Source organism: Notolepis coatsorum (genome assembly GCF_963971535.1).
Source record: "Notolepis coatsorum genome assembly, chromosome: 5".
Lineage (NCBI taxonomy): Eukaryota > Metazoa > Chordata > Actinopteri > Aulopiformes > Paralepididae > Notolepis > Notolepis coatsorum.
The window spans coordinates 29,172,024-29,194,745 of NC_140169.1; the positions used below are offsets into that span (position 1 = coordinate 29,172,024).

General features: G+C 42.7%; 1 protein-coding gene across 1 annotated transcript in view; it reads left to right on the forward strand.

The window, feature by feature from the left end:
• fer1l6 (fer-1 like family member 6) overlaps positions 1-22,722 on the forward strand; it is a 270,095-nt gene that overhangs the window by 176,751 nt on the left and 70,622 nt on the right. Inside the window, 5 exon segments of the mRNA XM_084314053.1 lie at positions 6,199-6,235; positions 6,870-6,914; positions 7,624-7,721; positions 12,724-12,852; positions 15,341-15,478. Of these exon segments, the coding sequence (XP_084170179.1) occupies positions 6,199-6,235; positions 6,870-6,914; positions 7,624-7,721; positions 12,724-12,852; positions 15,341-15,478 (447 nt within the window).

Sequence of the window (22,722 nt, forward strand, 5' to 3'; positions counted from 1 at the left end):
TGCTTGCCATCCAGAGGCTGCCGTCTTGAGGTACCTTGGGGCAGCTCTGTCAGTACCATAGTCCTGAATACTACCGAACAATGGGTCGGAGGCCATTTTGGCTTGTTTTTCCAGATAAGCCACAAGGTCCTTGAATTTGGCTCTTTGCCCAGTGCGCTCCTGGATGTCGTAGGCTGTTGACCTCCACCTTTCTCTGATCCTAAAGGGTATCTTGGATAAGATCAGTCGTAGGTTAGATGGATTGTCCAGCTCATCCATATAGTGGAGCTCCTGCATTGCATTACTGCATCCTCTCAGGTAGAGGGCGTAGGCGCGCAAAGCTTGACTATCCTCCGGTTTGATGCTGGACCAGTCCAAGGCCTTCTTTATATAAGCATTTGTTATTCTTATTTCATCACCGAAATTCTCTTTAAGTAGTCTTTTGGCTTCCACATATCCATCCTGTGGATGCATGTGTAGGCAGCTCCTCACAAGATCTTTAGGTTGCCCTGTGGTGTATTGTTCCAAAAAGTAGAGTCTATCTTGCTCGCTGGTGGTTCTATTTTCTATGCCGTACTCGAAGGCTCGCATGAATGACCTAAGGTTCATAGGATCTCCGTTAAACATGGGAATCTCCCTGGTTGGGAGTAGCGCCAGATTCTGCTGTGTGACAAGTATATCTGCAATGTCGTTCTGCCTTGCCATGACATTTGATAGAACCTGGTCTGTTTGGGTTTGACCCTGTTGTCCTGCAGTAGCTCCAGATGGTTGTAGCTGAAGCTGCACAGGGTTCTGATGCTGATATGGTGCATGTGGTTGTTGCCAAGGTTGTGGCTGAGGTAGCACATATGGTAGTGGTCGATACTGTACAGGTGGTAGTGGCTGTACATATGGCTGTTTGGGTCTCACTACTTGTGGAGGCCTCTGTTGTTGTTGTTGTTGTTGTTGTTGTTGTTGTTGTTGTTGTTGTTGTTGTTGTTGTTGTTGTTGTTGTTGTTGCTGTTGTTGCTGTTGTTGTTGTTGTTGCTGTTGTTGATGCTGTTGTGGTTGTTGCTGTTGCTGATGCTGTTGTGGTTGTTGCTGTTGTTGTTGCTGTTGTTGTTGTTGATGTTGTTGTTGCTGTTGTTGTTGTTGCTGTTGTTGTTGTTGTTGATGTTGTTGTTGTTGTTGTTGTTGCTGTTGTTGTTGTTGTTGTTGCTGCTGCTGCTGTTGCTGTTGCTGTTGCTGTTGATGCTGTTGTGGTTGTTGCTGTTGTTGTTGTTGTTGTTGTTGCTGTTGCTGCTGCTGCTGTTGCTGATGTTGTTGTTGTTGCTGTTGTTGTTGTGGTGTGTGCGCCCATGCATACTGGTCCAAGAGCTGTCTTTGCACAGGGTTTTTTGGAACAGTATTTATGGATGCATATTCTACCGGTGATTGTATTATCGGTAGTCCTTCTGAGGTGTCTAGAGCATGTGCTCGGTCAACATATTCATTCATACCATCTCTAGGTTGCATCTTGTACACATATCCGTCCTCTTGAGAGGGTGGCTGGTTAATTTGTGATGGATACCTCATGGTTCTAGATGAGTTGGTTTGTGATGATGTCTCATAATCATCCAGTATCTTGAGTTTGGCCGCTGATACAGCCATGTCTGTGTCAAAGTCAAGTTTATCCTTCTCAGCCTTTAATTTAGCCCTGGCTTTAGCCTCCTGCAGACTTAATTCAGCTTGTACTTTAGCCTTTTTTAGATTTAATTCAGCCTCTAGTTCAGCTTCCTTTAGGCTCATGGCTTGTCTGGCTGAAAGTGCAGCAGCTTTTGCCTGGATGATGGCCCTCTCAGTGTTAGCCCTTAGACGGGAGGCAGATAACCTGGATGCATGGCTTCCACCTGATGATTTTGATGATCTGGATGATTTGGATGATTTGGATGATTTTGATGGGGCCCTGGAAATGCTATCCTCTGGGCCTATTGTAGCCTGAAGGTCCTTTTCCAGCTTATCTTGAGTCTCTACTGGAGACTCTTGGATCCCAGACCCAGTTGGACTTTGGGCTGGAGTTTGCCTTTCCTTATTCCCTTCCATCAACCATTTTTCCATCACATTAATAAATGCATTGAATTCATCTATTCTTGGTTTATACCGTTGTGTTTCATCATCATCGTCATCCTGTAAATACGGCTGTACAGACTCAATTGCTATCTTAAAAGCACTGAGTGTCTTATTGAACAATGCCATGTCCGTTCTTACTCCTTGTTCATCATTTGATTTCATCATCAGAATAATCAAATTTTTCTTGCGGGTGCATGCTGCAAGCCTGGCTTTACGTGATGCCATTAATTGTTTCAGCTCAATATCCGCTTGTGTCAAATCCATGTTATCCGTTTCAATATCTGACATCTTGTCTATATTTATCCACCAGTTCTTAAAACAGCTTTATAATTATCTTATATTCCACAGCGCCGTTTGCGCGCGCCACGTACGCAGTAGTGTCTATTCCATTCATACATTCTACTCACGCACGTTCCATTTGATGTCCTCGAGCCGGGAGGGAGGGTCCTCCCCTCTTGGCTGTGATGCTTTCGTTGATCGATCTTTCCTGCTGATCACAGGCAGCGATGTCCTCGGGCTGTGATCATTCACTGTGTGGTGGTGGTTGATCGATTCCTTCCTGCTGATCGATGATCGGTGATTGTCTCTCTCAACAATGCTGGATCCTTGTCAGTCCTCTTGCGAGTCCTCCTCGTCAGTTGTCCTTATTGACGCGCGCCTCTGCCTTGGGTCGCATCAATATCTGCGCGAGTCCTCTTTCACTTTATTGAAGCTCGCCTGGCTTCAATAAAAGCAATTTTCTTACTTAATGTAGCGGCAACATGCCTGTGTCCGCTTCCTGGTATAGACGGGGAGTGAATCCATACGCGCTCAACGTCCAAATAATAGTCTTCCACACATTAAGCTCCGTTATCAGACACCGATGTGGTGATCTGATTTAATTAGAAAAGGTAGGTTACATGGGAGAGGTGATCAAAGCGATCCTAAGCGTCCTATAACCTGGTCTAATTGCTTAAAGTGTTTCCTAAATAAGACTAATCTAAAACGTTCCCGAAGCGGTAAGAAAATTATATGCTTTCCCCGTCGGCTACCAACCCACAGCTGATTCCTATCACCCATTTATGCCATCAGCTGTGCCGTGGCAATTCACCTGTCACGTGAACCACCACAATATAACTGAGAACATTCAATTGCTATACAGATAAATCATAACATTCCCATAAATCGTAACCTTCTATTGGTAATAATAATAATAATAATAATAATAATAATAATGATAATAATAATAGTAATAATAATAATAATAATAATCAATAACAAAAACACTCATTCGGCCTTTACACTACTACATGTAGACCTCTCTACTACAACATGTAGACCTCTCTACTACAACATGTAGACCTCTCTACTACTACATGTAGACCTCTCTACCTAACCCTGGTTAGATGAAGAATTAAAAGATTGTATGGCAGAAAGAAATGCAGCAAAAAGTAAAGCATGCAAGTCTGGATGTCTGGTTGATTGGCAGAACTACCGCAAGCTGAGAAATTGTGTCACAAAGTGGAATAGAAAGAAAAAGATAAATTAAGTGAAAAATTACAGTAAACAGTTATGGAAAACATTTAACACTGTCCTAGGGAGGGGGTATAACAATGTACCTATCTTTATTGGGGTTGATGGGGCATGTAAAGGCCATATGAGTGTTTTGTTTATTAATATTATTATTATTGTGCTTAGGATAGTGTCTTATTTATGTTTGAACACTAGAGGGCTCTCCGCCTCCATTATAGCCACTCTTCTATAAATAGCCTAGCTAATCAATGGAATCGTGTGCACCTGCCGAGGATTTACTCTCAAAAATGCTTTCACTGCTTTCACTGTTGGAACTGCTTATCTGTAACAAACAATTGACAACTGTTCTGTTCAACATCATCATACATCTTTCCTTTGGACAATAAAACCCTGCAAACTACATCGGCTGCAACTTGGACATTCAACTCATTCAACATCCACAACTTTGATTGCTGAGTATAGGAAATATCTAAGTGGGTGCATCGTGACGCTTGTCGATTCATTGGGGAGCGACAAGCGGCCACCACAGGGCATTTATAACAAAGCCTGTTGATACAGCTCGGTATTTCAATGACTTCTTCTTGTCTAAGGTTGATAAGGAATAATATGTGTATGGGTAATGTAAAATATAATGATAACATATTAGAAAGGATTATGAAAGATAAAAAAAAAAAAGCTCATTTAGCCTATGTTCTGTTGACACTAGAATGGTGGAGGAAATGTTGTCAGATATAAAAAAAGGAAAAACCAGCAGGCCTGGATAACATGGTGGTAGACTACTGAAGGTTTCAGCAAAGCATGTAGCAGGTACGGTCACGCATATTATAAATCAAAGCATCAAATATGGTATATGTCCAAAAGTCTGGAAGGAGGCTAAAATCATTCCGTTACAGAAAAATGCAAAAGTCAACCTGTCAGGTGCAAACAGTCGCCCTGTGAGCATTTTGCCAGTGTTAGCGAAGATAATGGAGAAAATAGTGTTTACACAAATCCAGAGTTACTTCAATGACAATGAATTGAATACTGTTTTTCAGCATGCCTATAGGGATGGTTACTCAACAGCGACAGCGTTGACACAGCTAGTAGATGATTGTCTAATGGATATTGATAGAAATAAATTAGCAGGATCAGTGATGTTATCGTCAGTGCAGCATATGATGTCATGGATCATGAGTTTGACATACTACTAGAGAAACTTAAAGCCTATGGCTTCGCTTCATCGTCAGTTTCATGGATAACTAGCTACTTACACAGTAGAAACCAGAGAGTATTTTTTAACGGTAGCCTATCTGAAGCTGTGGAAGATCTGGGTGTGGCACTAAATACAGAGCTACAAAAAGTAGAAGAGTGGATTAGAACGAATAGAAAAGTTTTAAACATAGCAAAAACAAAGTGTATTTGAATGGGTTCTCACCATATGCTAATTGCTAATCCAAAATTAAAGATAATGATGGGGGGAACTGAAATTGAACAGGTAGAAGAAGCAAAGCTACTAGGTATAATATTGGACAGTCATCTGAGCTGGTCAACGCGTATAAATAACATAACAAAAAAAATGGGGAGAGGGCTGGCGTTAATTAGAAGATGTGCAGAATTCCTAACACCAGAGTCAGTGATCCATGTTATCCAGGCTCTGATCCTTTCACATCTGGATTACTGTCCAGTGATCTGGGGAAGTGCTGGAAGAGAAAAACTGGGAAAACTACAAATGACACAGAACAAAGCAGCGCGCCTTGCTCTGAATTGTAGGACAAGGTCAAACATAGTAAGTATGCATGAAAAACTGTCGTGGTTAATGGTAGAACAAAGACTAAATGTAAATATCATAATGTTTTTTAGAAATATATATAAGAACAAAAAACCTGCTTGTCTATATAACGAGATGCAATTCACAATCAACAGACACAGTTTACCCACCAGGCATGTGTCAATGGAAAGATGTACTGTAAAGATGCCAAGAACAAATGCAATGAAAAGGACTGTGATGTATAGAGCCATGACTGCATGGAATTCCTTACCACCTGCATTAACTAGGGTTGAAGAAAAACAGACATTTTAAAAAACACCTTAAAAATCATATAAGAAAGAATGGTATTGTCAGTTAAGTAAACATAGTGGGTGATTGAGAAGATGGGTATGTGTGATTGGTGAACTTAGATTTTTTATATATTTGTATGTTGTATTGAGATGTATTGTTGTACTTTAAGTGAACATATATGCCTTGAAACACGATTGAGTAGATGGGTACAGTATGTGTGATTGGTGTACTTAGATATTTTATTATATAATATTTGTATGTGTTATTGAGGTGTATTGTATTGTTTTATTGTATTGATTGTATTGTATTGATTTTATTGTATTGTATTGATTTGTGTGGACCCCAGTAATAGTAGCCTATGCCTGTGGCAATGGCTAATGGGGATCCGAATAAACTAAACTATCTACAACATGTAGACCTCTCTACAACATGTAGACCTCTCTAACTCTACTACAAGTCGTATACCTCTCTACTACAACATGTAGACCTCTCTACTACAACATGTAGACCTCTCTTATGTCTCTATGGTTGAAGATGTTGTTTCTGTAATGGATGCTCCTTGTCTGTCTTCCTTCAATAAGGGCCCTGGGAAGTTAGACGTCTTTAGTTCCAGTGAAGGTCAGTTTTGTCCCACAGTGCTGCATGAATCTATTCTGCATGAATCTACTCTGCATCAGCCTCATGAGAGCAGCCTCCATCTTCTGTTTTTACCTGACTGGACATTTGAAACAGGGATTCAATGATAACAACTACTGGTTTAGCATATTAGGCAGGAATATAGACATTTGTCAGAAATCAAAACACAACACATTTGTTCTTTATTGATTCTTGACACATAGAAGATGATTACATCTCTTTAACTGAGAGAAAAGTGTAACATCTTGATCATCTTGGTTCAATTACCCCAAAATAATGGTTTATGCCCATACTGTTAATTAAAATAATGGTTTATGTCCATATTGTTCAGTACAATAATGATTTATGTCCACACTGTTCAGTAACAGAATGGTTTATGAATATACTGCTCAGTAAAATAATGGTTTATGTCTATACTGTTCAGTTACAGTAAACCTGATGGACAAGTTTTATTGAAAGTTTCTAGTGGCCAATACTTTTTCTTAGTACTTAGCTTATATATTATTGTAGATACTGAGATACTAGTACTTATACTATCATTACGATAATATCAGTGCATCCCTAATATAAATCTCTTTTACACCTTACATACACGTACTTGCGTTGTATATTGCAGTGTCTCCAATCCAAAGCTTGCTGAGTGAGGGAGTAGAGTCTCTGGGTAAGAATAGAAACAGCTCTTTCACTGCTCACCATGTAACGCCATTCCGCAAAAATCAAATGTATGTTTTTGTTACACAATGGCTCAGGTTAATGTGCGATCAGTCTTGGACGATACGTTATGTACAATTATATTTCATACCTGTGCATGTTTTATTGTGTGCTTGGTAAAAGAAGGCTTTAAATGGGCACTTCACCAAAAAACAATGCTGATTTATTTTGCACATAATCTCACACACACATCAGAAAACTCAAAAAAGTTTTGCACACATTAGTTTGACAGTTATTGAGAGTAAATTAGTTTGAATATGGCCACCAGTGATGTCATCAGGGACATTTAATCCTTGTGTTGTGTTACAGTAATTACAGCACCATGAAATGATGTAGATAAAACAATAGCAATACCTTGTCTCATAGGGACTGCTACCTTACCATTTAATTGAGTTGTAATTAACACATATTCAAACTAATTGATTCTCAATAACTTTCAAACTAAATTAATGTGTTTTTGGATGTGTATGAGATTATGTGCAAAATAAATCAGCATTCTTTTTTGGTGAAGTGTCACCTTTAATACTCACTCACTTTCTAATGCAAAACAAATAAAATAAACACCACCATAGATTTCTCCGATGTGAAGGGTATTTATCTCTTACTTGAACTGATTTGAAGTCTGTTTTAGATTTGAATGTTTCCTATTTCTTCTACAGTGAGCAGTAAGACGTCTGGAGACAAGAAGAAGAAGCAAAAAGGAAAGGGAAGTCAGGAGCAGAGCACCATACTGCAAACCAAACTAGCTACACTACAGGTAACAACACAACACAGTGTCTACTAACCTATCTACATATCATATATCATATCACCTTTATTAACAGACACAGGGTCCACAGAGTAAAAAACACACAAACATAATCAACAAATTACATCCCAATAAATAAAAAAAACATAAACCAATAGCAGCTCTACAACAGGGCACTGTACCAATACTTCCAGATACAGGACTGGAACTTGATGTCACTGAGACTCAGTTGAGACAGCAACAGGATGATCCTATTCTGAGATACATTCAGACGACAGATACATTAACATCAGGGGTTCTCAGCAGGTGAACAACACAAATCAAATAAAATCAAATGCATTTGTATTGCCCAAGATCACATGGAATTTACCCCATGGGCTTTACAAGTCAAGAACATCACAATAGATCCAGGACAAAAACCACCATAAAATCCATATTATGCAACACTCCATATATGGAACGGCTCACTAAAAAAGCACCAAACCGACAAACCTCAGATGGGATGTTCAAAGGGGATCCCCCAACAGGATGTCGGTGTTAATATAGTGTTGCTATGGATGATGGATGGATGGAGAGTAGAACAGGCGAATAATTGGTATGTATATACACATGTAATGAAACATATACATACATACATGGTAGCAATAGAATCAAAGTATATAAGAACATTATCAAATTTAAGTAATAAATAGAACTAAAAACAAAGAGGCATAGGACTACAAGCGCTGGTATACAGGATGAAATACAAGAAGATGGCTCAGGGCTGGGTGGCGCAGCGGACATTGCGCTCGTCACCAACGCAAGAGACACCGGGTTCGACCCAGCCGTCATACTAACTCAATTGGCAGAGTTAGCGAGTGGAAGTCGATGGGTGGTAATCTGGACGTTGTGGACAGCGACTCCTACAGGTCGGTTGGGGACACCTGCACAGCAGAGACAGGAAATGGCGGGGGTAGTGTGAGCCTCCCACACGTTACACCTCGCCAATGCTGGCAGGTGAAAAGATGTGACAGGCTGCCTCCTCGTGTATCGGAGGGGACACGTGATGCAAGGCTTCTATCCTCCCTACAACCGGCCAGTGGGGGGCATATGCGAGCAACGTTCAAGACAGGGGAGGGGAGAATTGGCACAGTGAAATTGGGATGGGAGAAAAATAGAAAAAGAGAAGAAAAAGTGAAGAAGAAAAAAAATGAAAAAAAGATAGCTCAGGGCCATTTGCCCCGGGGGGCAGGAGAACCACTCAGAACAGGTTGAAGTAGAGCGGGCATGGTTAGATGTTGTAGGTCAGACTGAAGACAGCAGGAAGCAGATCCATGGGGCCAGTCGTGCTCAGATCCAGTATGAGGTAGAACAGTCACTGCAATCTGTATATCGACACTCGATACATCCACTCAGAGAGACAGGGACAGGGGTTAGAAAATCTCCCAATAGAAAATAAACAGACATCCTAACTGAACTAACCAGATTAAACTAAGGGTCTATCCTCGACCAGGTGAGATCAGGGTAGGGTGAAAGAGAGAGAGAAAAGATGGGTCTTAAGCAAAGATTTTAAAACGTTGACAGAGCAGACGACAGCGGGTAATTTATTTCACAGGTAGGGAACACGGTAGGCAAAGGCTCTGTGGCCAGCGGATTTCTTTTTTACCCTAGGAATCGATAGGAGCCCCGCATTTTGTGAATGAAGAGCATGAGCATGTGAGTATCGTATAATGAGATTGGATAGATAGAGCGGTGCAAGCCCATTTAGAATTTTGTAAGTGAGGAGCAGCACTTTAAAGGGGAACTATCTTACTATTTCTTTCACTATTTGGGCAATTTTGTGTGAGTCTATGGAACACATCTGTAAGTTTTTTTTACAAAAAAAATTCATTGTTTTGTATTTCTAATCAAGTCCTCTAGAGCAGCATTTTCTGCACTTCCAGATTCCAAACTGTTTTTGGCTGGGCTCCGCCCATACTTGCAATGCGCTGTATGACAGTCACCCACAGTCTGCACTGGCAGACAGAGAGAGATAGAGAGGGAGACTAATTAATTTCGCCGCGGGGGGGGGGGGGCATAATCCCACAGGACAATGCATTGGTAACTTGTTTCAAATGACAATATATACCCCTGTGAATATTATTGCACGGATCGTAATACGCATGGGAGTGTGCGTGTGCGCTATGATATTTTGCAACAGGTTGACGTGATGCGAGTGCTGATAGAGAGAGAGAGAGAGAGAGAGAGAGAGAGAGAGAGAGAGAGAGGGAGAGACAGATAGAGAGAGGGAGAGAGAGAGAGAGAGGAGAGATGCTCAGAGAGCGCTCGTGTGTTTCCCCACACACACACGCAGTCGGGAGTGTGTGTAAATGCTCCAAGACAACTCGAGTTGCACCGTATGAGAGCCTCTCTCTCCCTCTCTCTATCTGTCTGTCTCTCCCTCTCTCTATCTCTCTCTCACACGCTCATTCTCATTCTCGCTCTCTCTCTATCAGCACTCGCGTCACGTCAACCTGTTTGAGGAAGTGTCAGTGACAGAGAAACCGCTTTTGCATTATTTTCACTCGCCGTTGTTGAGCGAATTGTTGATTGGGGCTGAGATATGCAGATCAGTGCCTAATTCACGTCAGCGAACCAGTCAAATCAGAATGGCTTGGTTCAGTGGGGGAGGACCTTGTCTCATCTGAACTGGAGGAATGCGCAATTTTTTTTTATTTGCGACATAGATAGTGTTGATACAACCCCACATTGCTAGAAAACAATGCTAAACACTGGAAAAGGCACTTTATAAGATAGTTCCCCTTTAAAGTCAGATCTGGCCTGGATGGGAAGCCAGTGTAGGGAGGACAGAATTGTAGTGATATGATCAACTCTTCTAGTTATAGTTAGCATCCGTGTAGCCGCATTTTGCATGAGTTGAAGATTTTTTATGCTTGAGTTAGGTAGGCCTGAAAAAAGCACATTACAGTAATTTAGACGTGATGAGACAAATGCATGAATTAGGGTTTCAGCGTCGGCCAAAGTAAAAATAGGGTGCATTTTTTAAATATTACGGAGATGGAAGAAGGCAATTTTGGTGAAATTTTTTATATGTGGATTAAATGAGAGGGAGGAATACATTTTTTATGGTGGAGCTCTGAGAGACATGACAAGTATAACATTTGCGGGAGATGTCCTCAAACAGGCCTCTCGACTAGCATCTCAGTTTTATCTGCGTTAAGGAGCAGAACATTTTGCGACATCCAGTTTTTAATGGCAAGCAGGCAAGCCTCGAGATTTTGTAATTGGGAGGAATCATTTGGCTTAAATTGGAGATAGGTCTGTATTTTTTCAAAATTAGGAGGTCAAAGTTCGGTTTTTTAAGTAGCGGTTTAATAACGGCTGATTTAAAGGCCATGGGCACCACACCAGTCTTGAAGATGTTAAGTAGGGTGGAACCTAAAGTTGGGAGAAGTTCTTTAATGAGAGTTGCTGGAAGGGGGTCAGGCGAGCAGGTTGAGGGTTTAGCTGCACCAACCAATTTTGAGAACACACTAAGTGAGACGTTTTCAAGGCAGGATAGTGTATGGCAGGATTGCATAGCAGAGGGAAGGCCCATCGGAGGTTGGGAGGGACTCTGATTGGTGAGCAAGCCATCAATTTCGTCTCTTATGAGATACATTTTCTTGGTAAAGAATTAAATGAAGTCATTGGCCGAAAACACATGATTTAGAGCAGTTGGTTGTTTCTGAGTACATTTTGCAACTGTATCAAACAGAAACTTACCGTTTGAGTCGGAGAGAAAGTTGAGCTGAGCGATTTATCGCACAAGGACGAGCTGGGTAAAGAGGAGCATAATGAGATATTCTAGTTTTGATCGGATACACCGGGTTAAAGGAAAACTCCAACATTTTGGGAAATTAGCTTATTTAACATCTTCCCTGGAGTTAGACAAGAAGATACATACCTTTTTTGTCTCTCTGCATGCATTAGGCTTAGGGAAGGCCCGCACCGTTAGCGTAGCTTAGCTTCATCACTGGAAGTGGGTCAGACCTTTACCCTGAAGTTCCCTACAGTCCCCTACAGTCACAAAATACACTCCAAATACAACTCCAAAACGTTCCTGTAAACATGTTGTGACCTGTGTATTTACCACGTGGAGAAATAAAAAATTATTGAATTTGACATTTACGTTTTCTAAGCAAATATACTCTGAACAATTTTTTGCCGAACCACTCCTCTCTGGGCTCAGTGATTTCACGTCACCAGTGCTACTTTATAACGTGAGGCCATTGTTTGTTTACATTTTCATTTCATTCAAAGGATCCGAACCGATTGAAGTTTATGGATACCATGACTGTGGTACGTTTTAAGGGGCTAGCGTTACACAATAAATGAGTTATAATAATACTACGAGTGTGGATTCACTCGCCCAAACCCTGTAGCCGTGCATCGCAGTCATGAAAGGGGCTAACTAGGTCGATAGTCCAGCAACGTTGTGACTGTCCTATTCATCAATCTCACAATATTCGCTAACGTTAGACAGATGGAATACAGCCTTCCATCTAAAAACATAAATGAAAAACTTACCACAATCATGGTATCCATAAACTTCAATCGGTTCGGATCCTTTGAATGAAATGAAAATGTAAACAAACACGTATACGATCATGTACAGTTGACATTTTTAATATAGCATGTATCGGCAATAAACAGCAGTTGATAATCTATATTATGCGTTTATGCCTATAACTCACGTTCTATGAATTACGATAAATGAATTACGCAGAAAACGATAAAAACATATTTATATTCTAGAAGGTATTTTTGGAAGAATCTATTAATGAAAAAGTATAACGTTCCTACATCCTGAACGATAGATAATCGATGTTGAATGGGCCATAGTAATGTCAATTTAGCAATACAATTTAAAAAGTTATAGCCCTGCAAAGAAGGTGAACATCGCCATAGGCTTAGACTGGTGGCAGTGAGCCTACATTGATGGATAGAAGCGTGGCAGTTAATGTGTTAACCCTCTCTTCTTCCTGATTAGATATATGAAAAGGAGTTGGAGGCGGAGTTTGGACCATTTGATGATTGGGTGAATACCTTTGAGCTGTACAGAGGGAAAGCCAATGAGGATGAAGGAGGAAATGAGGAGAGGTTTGTTGGCAAGTTCAAGGTGAGAACCTCTATGGGTGTGTTTCTACCAGGTAGCGATGCTCATTGGACCTCATTCACTAACATTCTTGTAAGTTTCCTCATAAATAACCTTGTAGGAAGTTCGTAAGAGGAAACCTACGATAGTCCTCTTCAGATTCATCAACGCGTGGCCAAAATTATCACAGCTGCGAACTCCTTGAATGAAGTATATCACTCATTCTTAAACTGGAAGCGCATTTTCGTACACCTGAATTTGCATACAGACATGCCCCGCCAGCCCCTTATAAGGCGAAGGACTGTGTGTAAAACTGATTCAACAGCTCCTTATACGGGAAGCGAGAGGCTCAGCATTGCATCTGTGCTGTGCTGATTAGGGCTGCAACGATTAGTCGACATAATCGACGACGTCGATTATAAAAAATCGTCGACGAGAAATTGTTGCGTCGATTAGTCATTTAAAAAAAAATTTTTTTTTTTTTTTTTTTTTGTGCACTACCTATCTTTGTGAGAGTGGCTTCTCAGGGTTCCAGACAACATCATAACATGATGATCCCATAGCAAATTTTGGACATTGAAAACATTGTTCCCCTGCAGGAGATGATCAGACTAGACACACAATACATTACACACTCCTCTCACTCACACACAGCGATCAGAGTAAGACACACACATACACACTCCTCTCACTCACACACAGCGATCAGAGTAAGACACACACACATACACACTCCTCTCACTCACACACAGCGATCAGAGTAAGACACACACACATTCACACTCCTCTCTCTCACACACAGCGATCAGAGTAAGACACACACACATTCACACTCCTCTCACTCACACACAGCGATCAGAGTAAGACACACACACATACACAAATTACACAGTACACACCTCTCACTCACACAGCGATCAGAGTAAGACACACACAAATTACACAGTACACACACTCCTCTCACTCACACAGCGATCAGAGTAAGACACACACACATACACACACACACGGACTCCTCTCACACACAGCAAACAAAAGTTATTTAAAGTACACTTCCACTTTAATTTGTATTATTTAATTTATTTATCTTGTTATGAGTGATTGCTGTATTGTTCTTCAAATACAGTTTCATTTAAAGTGGCTTAAAGAGACAAATGTTTCATGAGTCATTATTTTAATTTGCTATGGGATCATCATGTTATGATGTTGTTGTTTGGTCCTGACAAGAGTCTCAAAGTCTGGGGTGATGGTAGACAAGCAACTCTGAGGTCATGCTCAATGTCCAATCTGTTCCTCTGCTCTGTCTTCAGCTGGACCAGAGCTGAGAAGCCACTTTCACAAAGATAGGTAATAAAAAAAATAAAAAATAAAAAATAAATCCTTTTTTTTGTTGTTGTTTACATTGGTTTTCGATTAGTCGACTAATCGAAAAAATAATCGGCAGATTAGTCGACTACCAAATTAGTCATTAGTTGCAGCCCTAGTGCTGATCCCCCCCCCCAACAGGTAGTGCAGAAGCGATTTGTGACTGATCAAAATTAGATTAGATTCAAATGTATTGTCATTATACAGCAAATACAATACAACGTACGTAAGGTACATAAGTCGTTGCTAATAAACTATAGATTTATAATCTATATTAAAAATATAGCCTACATGAAAGGAATGGGGTGTGCTGAGAGCAGAATGTAGATGTGTCCATTCTATTCCATTATAGCTATATCCGCGCAATTGAGTTTACTTCTTATTTATGTATTTATTCACTGTCCTTTGCAGTGTTTGTAGAGCTTTTATTTATTTTCGGACATCACGATGCCTCGGCATGACTATAAATGTAAAACGGAATTTTTAATGATACAAATATTGTCATATTTAGTATTATTATTATAATTATTTAATTCCAAGGATGTCTGTAGAATCGACGTGAACGCAATCACCATGATTTCCCCCAAATAAAGCCCTTAATTAAAAACACGGCACACACCAGTCTGTCCGACTTCACTTGACAGCCTTTCTGTGCTTGTAAATCCTGCTCTTAGCTACGAGTGAATCCCCGCGAAGGAACCGTTTGTGAATGCCAAAATCGGCCTGAAAAGGTCCTAAGTGGAGCTATGATGAAATTAGCTTGTAACTTTTCTCGTAAGTCTGTTGATGAATGAGGACCATTATTCCAGCTGTGAGCTGGTACTGAGTCCACCATCTCATCTACTGTATGTCTGCCAGAAATTACACTAGTCTCCTATGTACTTATCTTATACCTTAGTGTCATATGTATTTATCTTATACACTAGTGTTGTATGTACTTAACTTACTGTGTGTGTGTGTGTGTGTGTGTGTGTGTGTGTGTGTGTGTGTGTGTGTGTGTGTGTGTGTGTGTGTGTGTGTGTGTGTGTGTGTGTGTGTGTGTGTGTGTGTGTGTGTGTGTGTGTGTGTGTGTGTGTGTGTGTGTGTGTGTGTGTGTGTGTGTGTGTGTGTGTGTGTGTGTGTGTGTGTGTGTCCTTGCCCTTGCCAGGGTCGTTTCTGTTTGTATAAGCTGAGTGATGAAGATGAGGAGGAAGGAGAGGAGAGCTCTGACTTTCAGTTCAGAGTCAACAGAGGGATCCCTCCTAACCTGGCGGTCAAAGTCCTGATCCGAGTCTACATAGTCTCTGTAAGAACAATATTCTATTATAGTAGTCAACTATTTGTTCTGTTGTGTTCTGGTTTATTACATTATAGTATGTTCGCTTCTATTCAGTTCATATAACGACTTTTGTGCAATTAGTTTCAGGCTGCAACTGAAATATTTATTATTGCTATGATACCAAACTCCTCTTGAACATTCCAAATTATGATGCAAAACCAATTCATGACTTTCATTTACTTTTTACTTTCAAGATTGCAAGTAAGTTCATTCAAGTTGCACCACATAAAGCCAGCCTTAAATGACCACTAGGCTCTATCAACACTGTATGTACTGTTCTGTTCCGTTCTGTTATATTCTAATCTAGATGTTGTATTCTATTCTGTGCTATTCTATTCTGTTGTGTTCTGTTATTGTGTGTGCGTGTGTGTGTGTGTGTGTGTGTGTGTGTGTGTGTGTGTGTGTGTGTGTGTGTGTGTGTGTGTGTGTGTGTGTGTGTGTGTGTGTGTGTGTGTGTGTGTGTGTGTGTGTGTGTGTGTGTGTGTGTGTGTGTGTGTGTGTGTGTGTGTGTGTGTGTGTGTGTGTGTGTGTGTGTGTGTGTGTGTGTGTGTGTGTGTGTGTGGGGGTCATGAGCAGATAACAGGGACTCTTAAAGTTATCCATGAAACGGACAACCACTAGACTGCTTACGCAGATATTTTAGGAGGGGGAAAATTAAACAGAAAACAACCTTTACAGGTGGAAATCTCAAAGTGAGTAATTAAGAAAATAAATCAAGTCCCAAAAAAACAGGACTACTCTCAATAAAGAGGTATAGTATTAAAGTAAATAAGCCATGTTGACAGAGTCAGCTAATAATATGTTCATGAGGCATGGTTTCTATCTTTAGCCATTAAACAGCGTGGTTTATTTCACATTGGTCCACAGCAGTACATGAGACATCCTTCTCTTATGAGAGCGAAGGTGGAAGAGACAGAGGGGGAGTCGGCATCTCCTTATATACCCTCTACCTGGCGGCAGCATTAACAGCTCCGCCTAAAGTGCCCTCCAGTGGAAACAGTTATACATAGTTAGACAGTTACTCAGTTACTTGCAATCATATATAACCTCTAACTTTAACACTCCCACTTATGGTTGTCTAGTTGACTCTAGTACACTGTACAACTTCTTCAAAAACAATTTTACAAAGAAAATAATACAGTTCAGAGCATCAAAAAGAATATGGCAGTCAATACTACATAACAGTCAATATTTACACACCAAACATGACCTCTGCAAATCTTCTCAATTTCAGTTTGGAAGCAGGTTTCGTCATAGCGTCTGCTACCATGTCGTCTGTTGGACAATAAATCAGTGTCATTCTTTCTTCTCTGATGACAGATCTGATGAGATGATATTTTATATCGACATGTTTACACCTCTGTCGGCACACAGGGTTTCTAGCAATCGCAATGGTTCCCTGGTTGTCTTCATAAACAACAGTCTTCTTATATATTATCAATAAAGGAATATCTTACATAGGTATCCATTCCTTCGAGCAGTTGTTCTAGATAAATACATTCCTGTATTGTCATAGCTAGAGCCATGTATTCGGCTTCACAAGTTGATAGTGCCACTGTGGGCTGCTTCTTTGTTTTCCACGAAACCAGTGAGCTGTTTGTGTTCAAACTCACACAATACCCTGTGGTACTTCTTCTGTCTGTGGTGTCTGCTGCCCAGTCTGCATCACTGTAGGCTTTAAAGCCCAACATCCAGGTTAAACCCTACTGATCAATTATGGGTAGTTTACATCATTGGTATATAATTTCATTATTAATTTTTTTCCATTTGACACCGGAAATGCCACTCCGAAAGAGTTAAAAAGGTCCACGCACGAATAACATGCACGCGCGAATCAAAAAAGCGTATCAAACGCCGACGTCACTACAGGTGCATATTAATGAGCCGAATCTAAAAGCTTATCAGACGCTAGCACGGCCGTGACGTCACTTCAGGAAACGTATGCCTTGCCCGTCCGGGTCATAGTACTACTCGATATATGGCGCTGGCTAACGTTAGCATTATGTCTACTGTCGTGAACCATTTGAGATCGGGGCATGTAGATCAATGGTGGCCCACTCGGTGCATCACAGTTAGCCTATAGCTCCGCCGTCCCTGCTACAGTCGGGACCACTACACTGACGTTAGCCTATAGCTCCGCCGTCCCTGCGGGTGGTTCTCTCCTCTTTGTGTGCCCCCGTCCTCGCGGGTGTCCTGCGGAGGAGCTTGTGGACGCGACAACAGCGGCGGCCGTAGGGTGTTTGAGCCTGTAGCGTTAGTTAGCTCATAGCTATCGTGTACCACTAGCCTTTACGGGCTCGAGCACCCTACGGCTGCCGCCGTTGTCGCGTCCATGGGCCCCCCGGCAGGGTACCCGTGGGGACGGGGTGTACAGAGAGGAGAGAACCATTTTGGGTCGGCCGTTCATGCCGGCCAGCGAGCCGGATGTCGGGATATGTTGTTAGCACAATAGCTACCAAGCTAAGCTATGTTAGCTACTAACGTTATAAACACAATATGTACAACGACACAATGATTTACATTATTACAAATATGGTAACGTGGTTGTGGCTTTTACAAATAGTGGTTAGCTTTAGAGATGGATGGCTATAATCACGGAACAATAGTGTTAGGTGAAACAGATACATTTTCATTCGGCTAGTAGTAGCAAGCATATATCTATGGTAGCAAGGCTCTCTGCCTGCAGTGCCTGCCACTAACTGTGTGTGACTCTCAGCGCCCCCTGGTGAGCCCCCTGGTGAGCCCCCTGGTGCCCTGCACCTGTTGTGATGAGATCATTTCGATTACACACGCACGTTATGAACCATTGATTAAAATATCCACGTGCGTGGTGATTGTGTTGGGCAGACAAAATGTTTGATAAAAATGCTAAAACTGGGTCAATTTCAATACTTTTTTTTCCCTTCTTCATGAAAGTCACCGTTGGCCTAGTCCACATTGTTTATTGAACAAAAATACAACGTGAAGGTTGGCCTTTAAGCTCTAAGCCCTCGCTGCTCTTTCTGAAACAAGGCTGTTTATCTGCTGTACCTTTGAGATAACAAAAAACATGTTTTGCTGTAATCCAGTGCTCCTCTGTGGGGTCAGCAAAATGCTGTGACAATTTACTCACTACAAAACATAGGTCAGGGCGAGTACATGTTGTCAAATAAATGAGGCTACCTACAGCTTCTCTGTACATTTTTACATCTGTCAATCTCTGAGCATCCTCTTGGTAGTCTAGTTTTTGATCACATGGTGTTTCCCTTGTTCTACATTCTTGCATGTCAAAACATTTCAGGATCTTTTCCACATATCTCTTCTGGGATATTTTTACACAATTGGCAGACTGTTCGAAGTCCATGCCTAGAAAATGCTTTAACCTACCAAGGTCCTTCATTTTGAATCTGGTGGAGAGCATACCTTTCACCTGTTCTAGGTTTCTAGTGTTGTCTGCTGCGATGATCAAATCATCCACCCAAATGACAATTATCACTTTTCCTGACTATTTTGACTCCCTTGAGTAAACACAGGGGTCTACTGGGTTCTGTAGGAAGTGATCTTCAATGAGACATGTATGAAGCATCTCGTTCCAATTTCGCCCAGACTGTTTCAGGCCGTAAATGGATTTTTCTAGCTTACACACTAGTTTCTCTCCTTTCTTCTCGTAACCTTCAGGTTGTTCCATGTATATCTCCCTATCTATGGGTGCATGCAGGTAGGCTGTCTTCACATCCATCTGGTGCAAAATCAAACTGTCCTCAGCCGCTTTCTGCATCACTACCCTTACACTGGTCAGATTGGCTGTGGGGGAGAAGGTCTCACCGTAGTCTATCCCCTCCCTCTGACTGTAACCTTTAGCTACGAACCTGGCTTTGTACTTGTCGTGGCCTTCAATACCCTCCTTGATTGAGTACATCCATTTCCCTCCCACTGTCTGTCTGCCCTCTGGTAACTTGGTTAGAGTAAAGGTGTGGTTGTCCTCTAGGGACCTCATCTCCTCATCCATTGCTCTCTCCCATTTACTTGATTCAGGGGATACTATGACCTCTTTAAAGGTCTGAGGTACTCCACGTACTACTCTGTAGCAGTAATCAATGCTGGTAAGTGTACTGTCATCCTCATCACTTTCTCTCTGGGCATAGTCTGTCAGATACTTTGGGGGTTTGTGTTCCCGTGAGGGATACCTCCCACTGCTTGGGGCACGTGACGTCACCCTCGGGTGCTCCCCGTCATCGTCCTCTGGGGGTTGCTGACTGTCTGTCTGCACGACCGTGCTAAGTACACTAGGCTGAGGTGACTTGGTTTCTTCACACCTTACTCACACCTTGATTGGAACTCTCTATTTGTGAACTCGGTTCCGTTGTCGGACCTCAAGCATCTTATGTTACCATACATTTACATTTACATTTAGTCATTTAGCTGACGCTTTTATACAGACTTACAAGTTCTGTACGACAAGCCATCAGGAAGGGCACAACTCTATCAGCTGAGCAACAATGTTCATCAAAGTGTTGAGTGCTACAGTGTAGGTTAGTTTATTAGGACAAGTGCATGACAGTACGGTTAGTTAGGGTTAGATTTTTTTTTTTTTTTTTTTTTTTTTTTTCAGATAATGGTTGAAGAAGTGCGTCTTTAGTCGACGGCGAAAGATTGGACGTGATTCGGCTGTCCTAACTGGGGTGGGTAGTTCATTCCACCATTGTGGGGCAAGGACTGAGAATAGGCGACTTCTCTTTGATGACCCTCCCGGAGCTTGGATAGGAGTAGGTCTGAGGCGGCCAGAAGATGCAGAGCGTAGGGGTCTTGAGGGTGTGTAGTTAGAGACCATTGACCGGAGGTAGGCGGGAGCGGTTCCCTTTGCCGCACGGTATGCTAGATCGAGGGCCTTGAAGCGGATTCGTGCAGCAATGGGGAGCCAGTGCAGGTCCCTAAGAAGTGGGGTGACATGGGCCGACTTCGGTAGGTTTGAGATCAGGCGGGCCGCTGCGTTCTGAATGAGTTGAAGAGGCTTAGTGGCAGTGGCCGGGAGGCCAGCGAGCAGTGCATTGCAGTAGTCGAGGCGGGAGATGACTGTTGATTGGACGAGGAGTTGGGTGGCTTCTTTTGTCAGGAAGGGGCGTATCCTTTTGACGTTGCTCAGGAGGAATCGGCAGGTTCTGGTCGTCGCTGCGATGTGAGCAGAGAAGTTCAACTGGTCGTCGAGGACAACACCAAGGTTCTTGGCGGTCGGGGACGCAGTCACAGCTGCATTCTCGACTGTGATTGAAAGGTCGGTTAGGGGGGAGGATTTGGCCGGCAGGTGGAGCAATTCTGTTTTGCTTAGGTTCAGTTTGAGGTGGTTGGACGTCATCCAGGCTGAGATGTCGGACAGACAGGCCGAGATCCGCTCAGAGACGTGGATATCTGAGGGAGGGAAGGAGAGGAAGAGTTGAGTATCGTCGGCATAACAATGGTAGGAGAAGCCATGAGAGGTGATAATGTTACCCAGTGATTTAGTGTAGAGGGAGAAGAGAAGGGGTCCTAAAACCGAGCCCTGGGGCACACCCGTCCGCAGGGGGCGGGTGGCCGACAGGGTCCCTCTCCATGACACTTGGTAGGAGCGGTCATTGAGGTATGATGACAGCCATGTCAGCGCAGAGCCAGCCACTCCCATTCCTGCGAGGGCCGCAAGGAGGATCTGGTGGTTGACTGTGTCGAAGGCTGCAGATAGATCTAGGAGAATCAGGACAGAGGAGAGGCCTTTCGCTTTTGCTAAGTGAAGTGCCTCTGTGACCGCAATGAGGGCTGTCTCTGTGGAGTGACCAGTCCTGAAGCCTGACTGATTAGGGTCTAGGTCATTCTGTAAGAGATAAGCAGTAAGTTGGTTGGATACAGCACGTTCAAGTGTTTTAGAAAGGAAGGAGAGAAGAGAGACAGGACGGTAGTTGCCTATGACGGTAGGGTTCAGGGTTGGTTTTTTTATGAGCGGCGTGACTCTGGCTTGTTTTAGGGAGGTGGGGACCACCCCCGAGTTGAGTGAGGAGTTGATGGTTGCAGTTAGGAATGGGAGGATGTCTGGTGCTATGGTCTGGAGGAGTGGGGAGGGTAGCTGGTCCAGCTGGCAAGTAGTCGGACGGTTTGACGTTACCAGTGTCAGGGTCTCTGCTTCTGTAATGGGAGAGAAAGATGACAGAGTGAAGGATGAGGTTCTCGATTCAGCATTTGGAATGGGTGGGGGTTGGGAGAAGGAGCTGCGGATGTTCTCCACTTTTTCCTCAAAGAAGATCGCAAAGTCTTCGGCAGAGAAAGATGAGGGAGGGGGGGTGGGGGGGGAGTGAGGAGGGAGGACATGGTAGCATGCAGTTTGCGAAGATTCTTGGCAGAGGCCTCGATCCTATGGTGGAAGAAAGAAGCTTTGGCATTAGTGATGGTTTTGGAGAATGTTAACAAGAGGTTGTGATATGTGTCGATGTCAGCAGTGAGGCGTGACTTTCTATACTTCCTTTCAGCTGCTCTCAGGACCTGTCTTTGTTCTCTCACTGGATCTGTCAGCCATGGACTGGGTGGGGAACGGCGGGCAGGTTTCTCAACGAGGGGACAGAGCTTGTCGAAGGAGGTTGCAAGGGCTGAAAGGAGGGTGGAGGTTGCCAGCTCTGTGGAGAGAGCAGAGAAGGTGTCACTCAAAGGTAGAGCGGATAGTATGTCAGAGGAGAGGGTGGAGGGGGATAGGGAGGGCAGGTTGCATCTGAGTGAGACTGTTTGAGTTGGGGTGAAGACCTTTCGGTTAAGCATGAGAGTTAGTGAGAAGGATATGAAGGAATGGTCAGATACATGTAGGGGAGTTACCGTGGTGTTAATGATGCTGGAGTTACGGGAAAATATGAGATCCAAGGAGTTGCCTGCTTTGTGGGTGGGAGGCATGGCAGTGGGAGTCAGGTCAAACGATTGTAGGAGGGAGACTACTATGACTGACTGAGATCAGTCAGGCAGGTTGAAGTCACCCAGTAGAAGGAGAGGGGTACCATCTTCCGGTAAGGAGCTAAGAAGCATGTCCAGCTCATCTGTGAAGTGATCGAGTGTACCTGGAGGGCGGTAGAGTGTAACAATGGTGAGATTGAAAGGATTAGAGACAGATACTGCATGATATTCGAGAGAGGAGAGTGACAGTTCTGGGAGTGGTGTTACGTTTGTAGCCCATGAAGGAGATGTCATGAGGGCAGTGCCTCCACCCCGTCTGGAAGGTCGAGGTG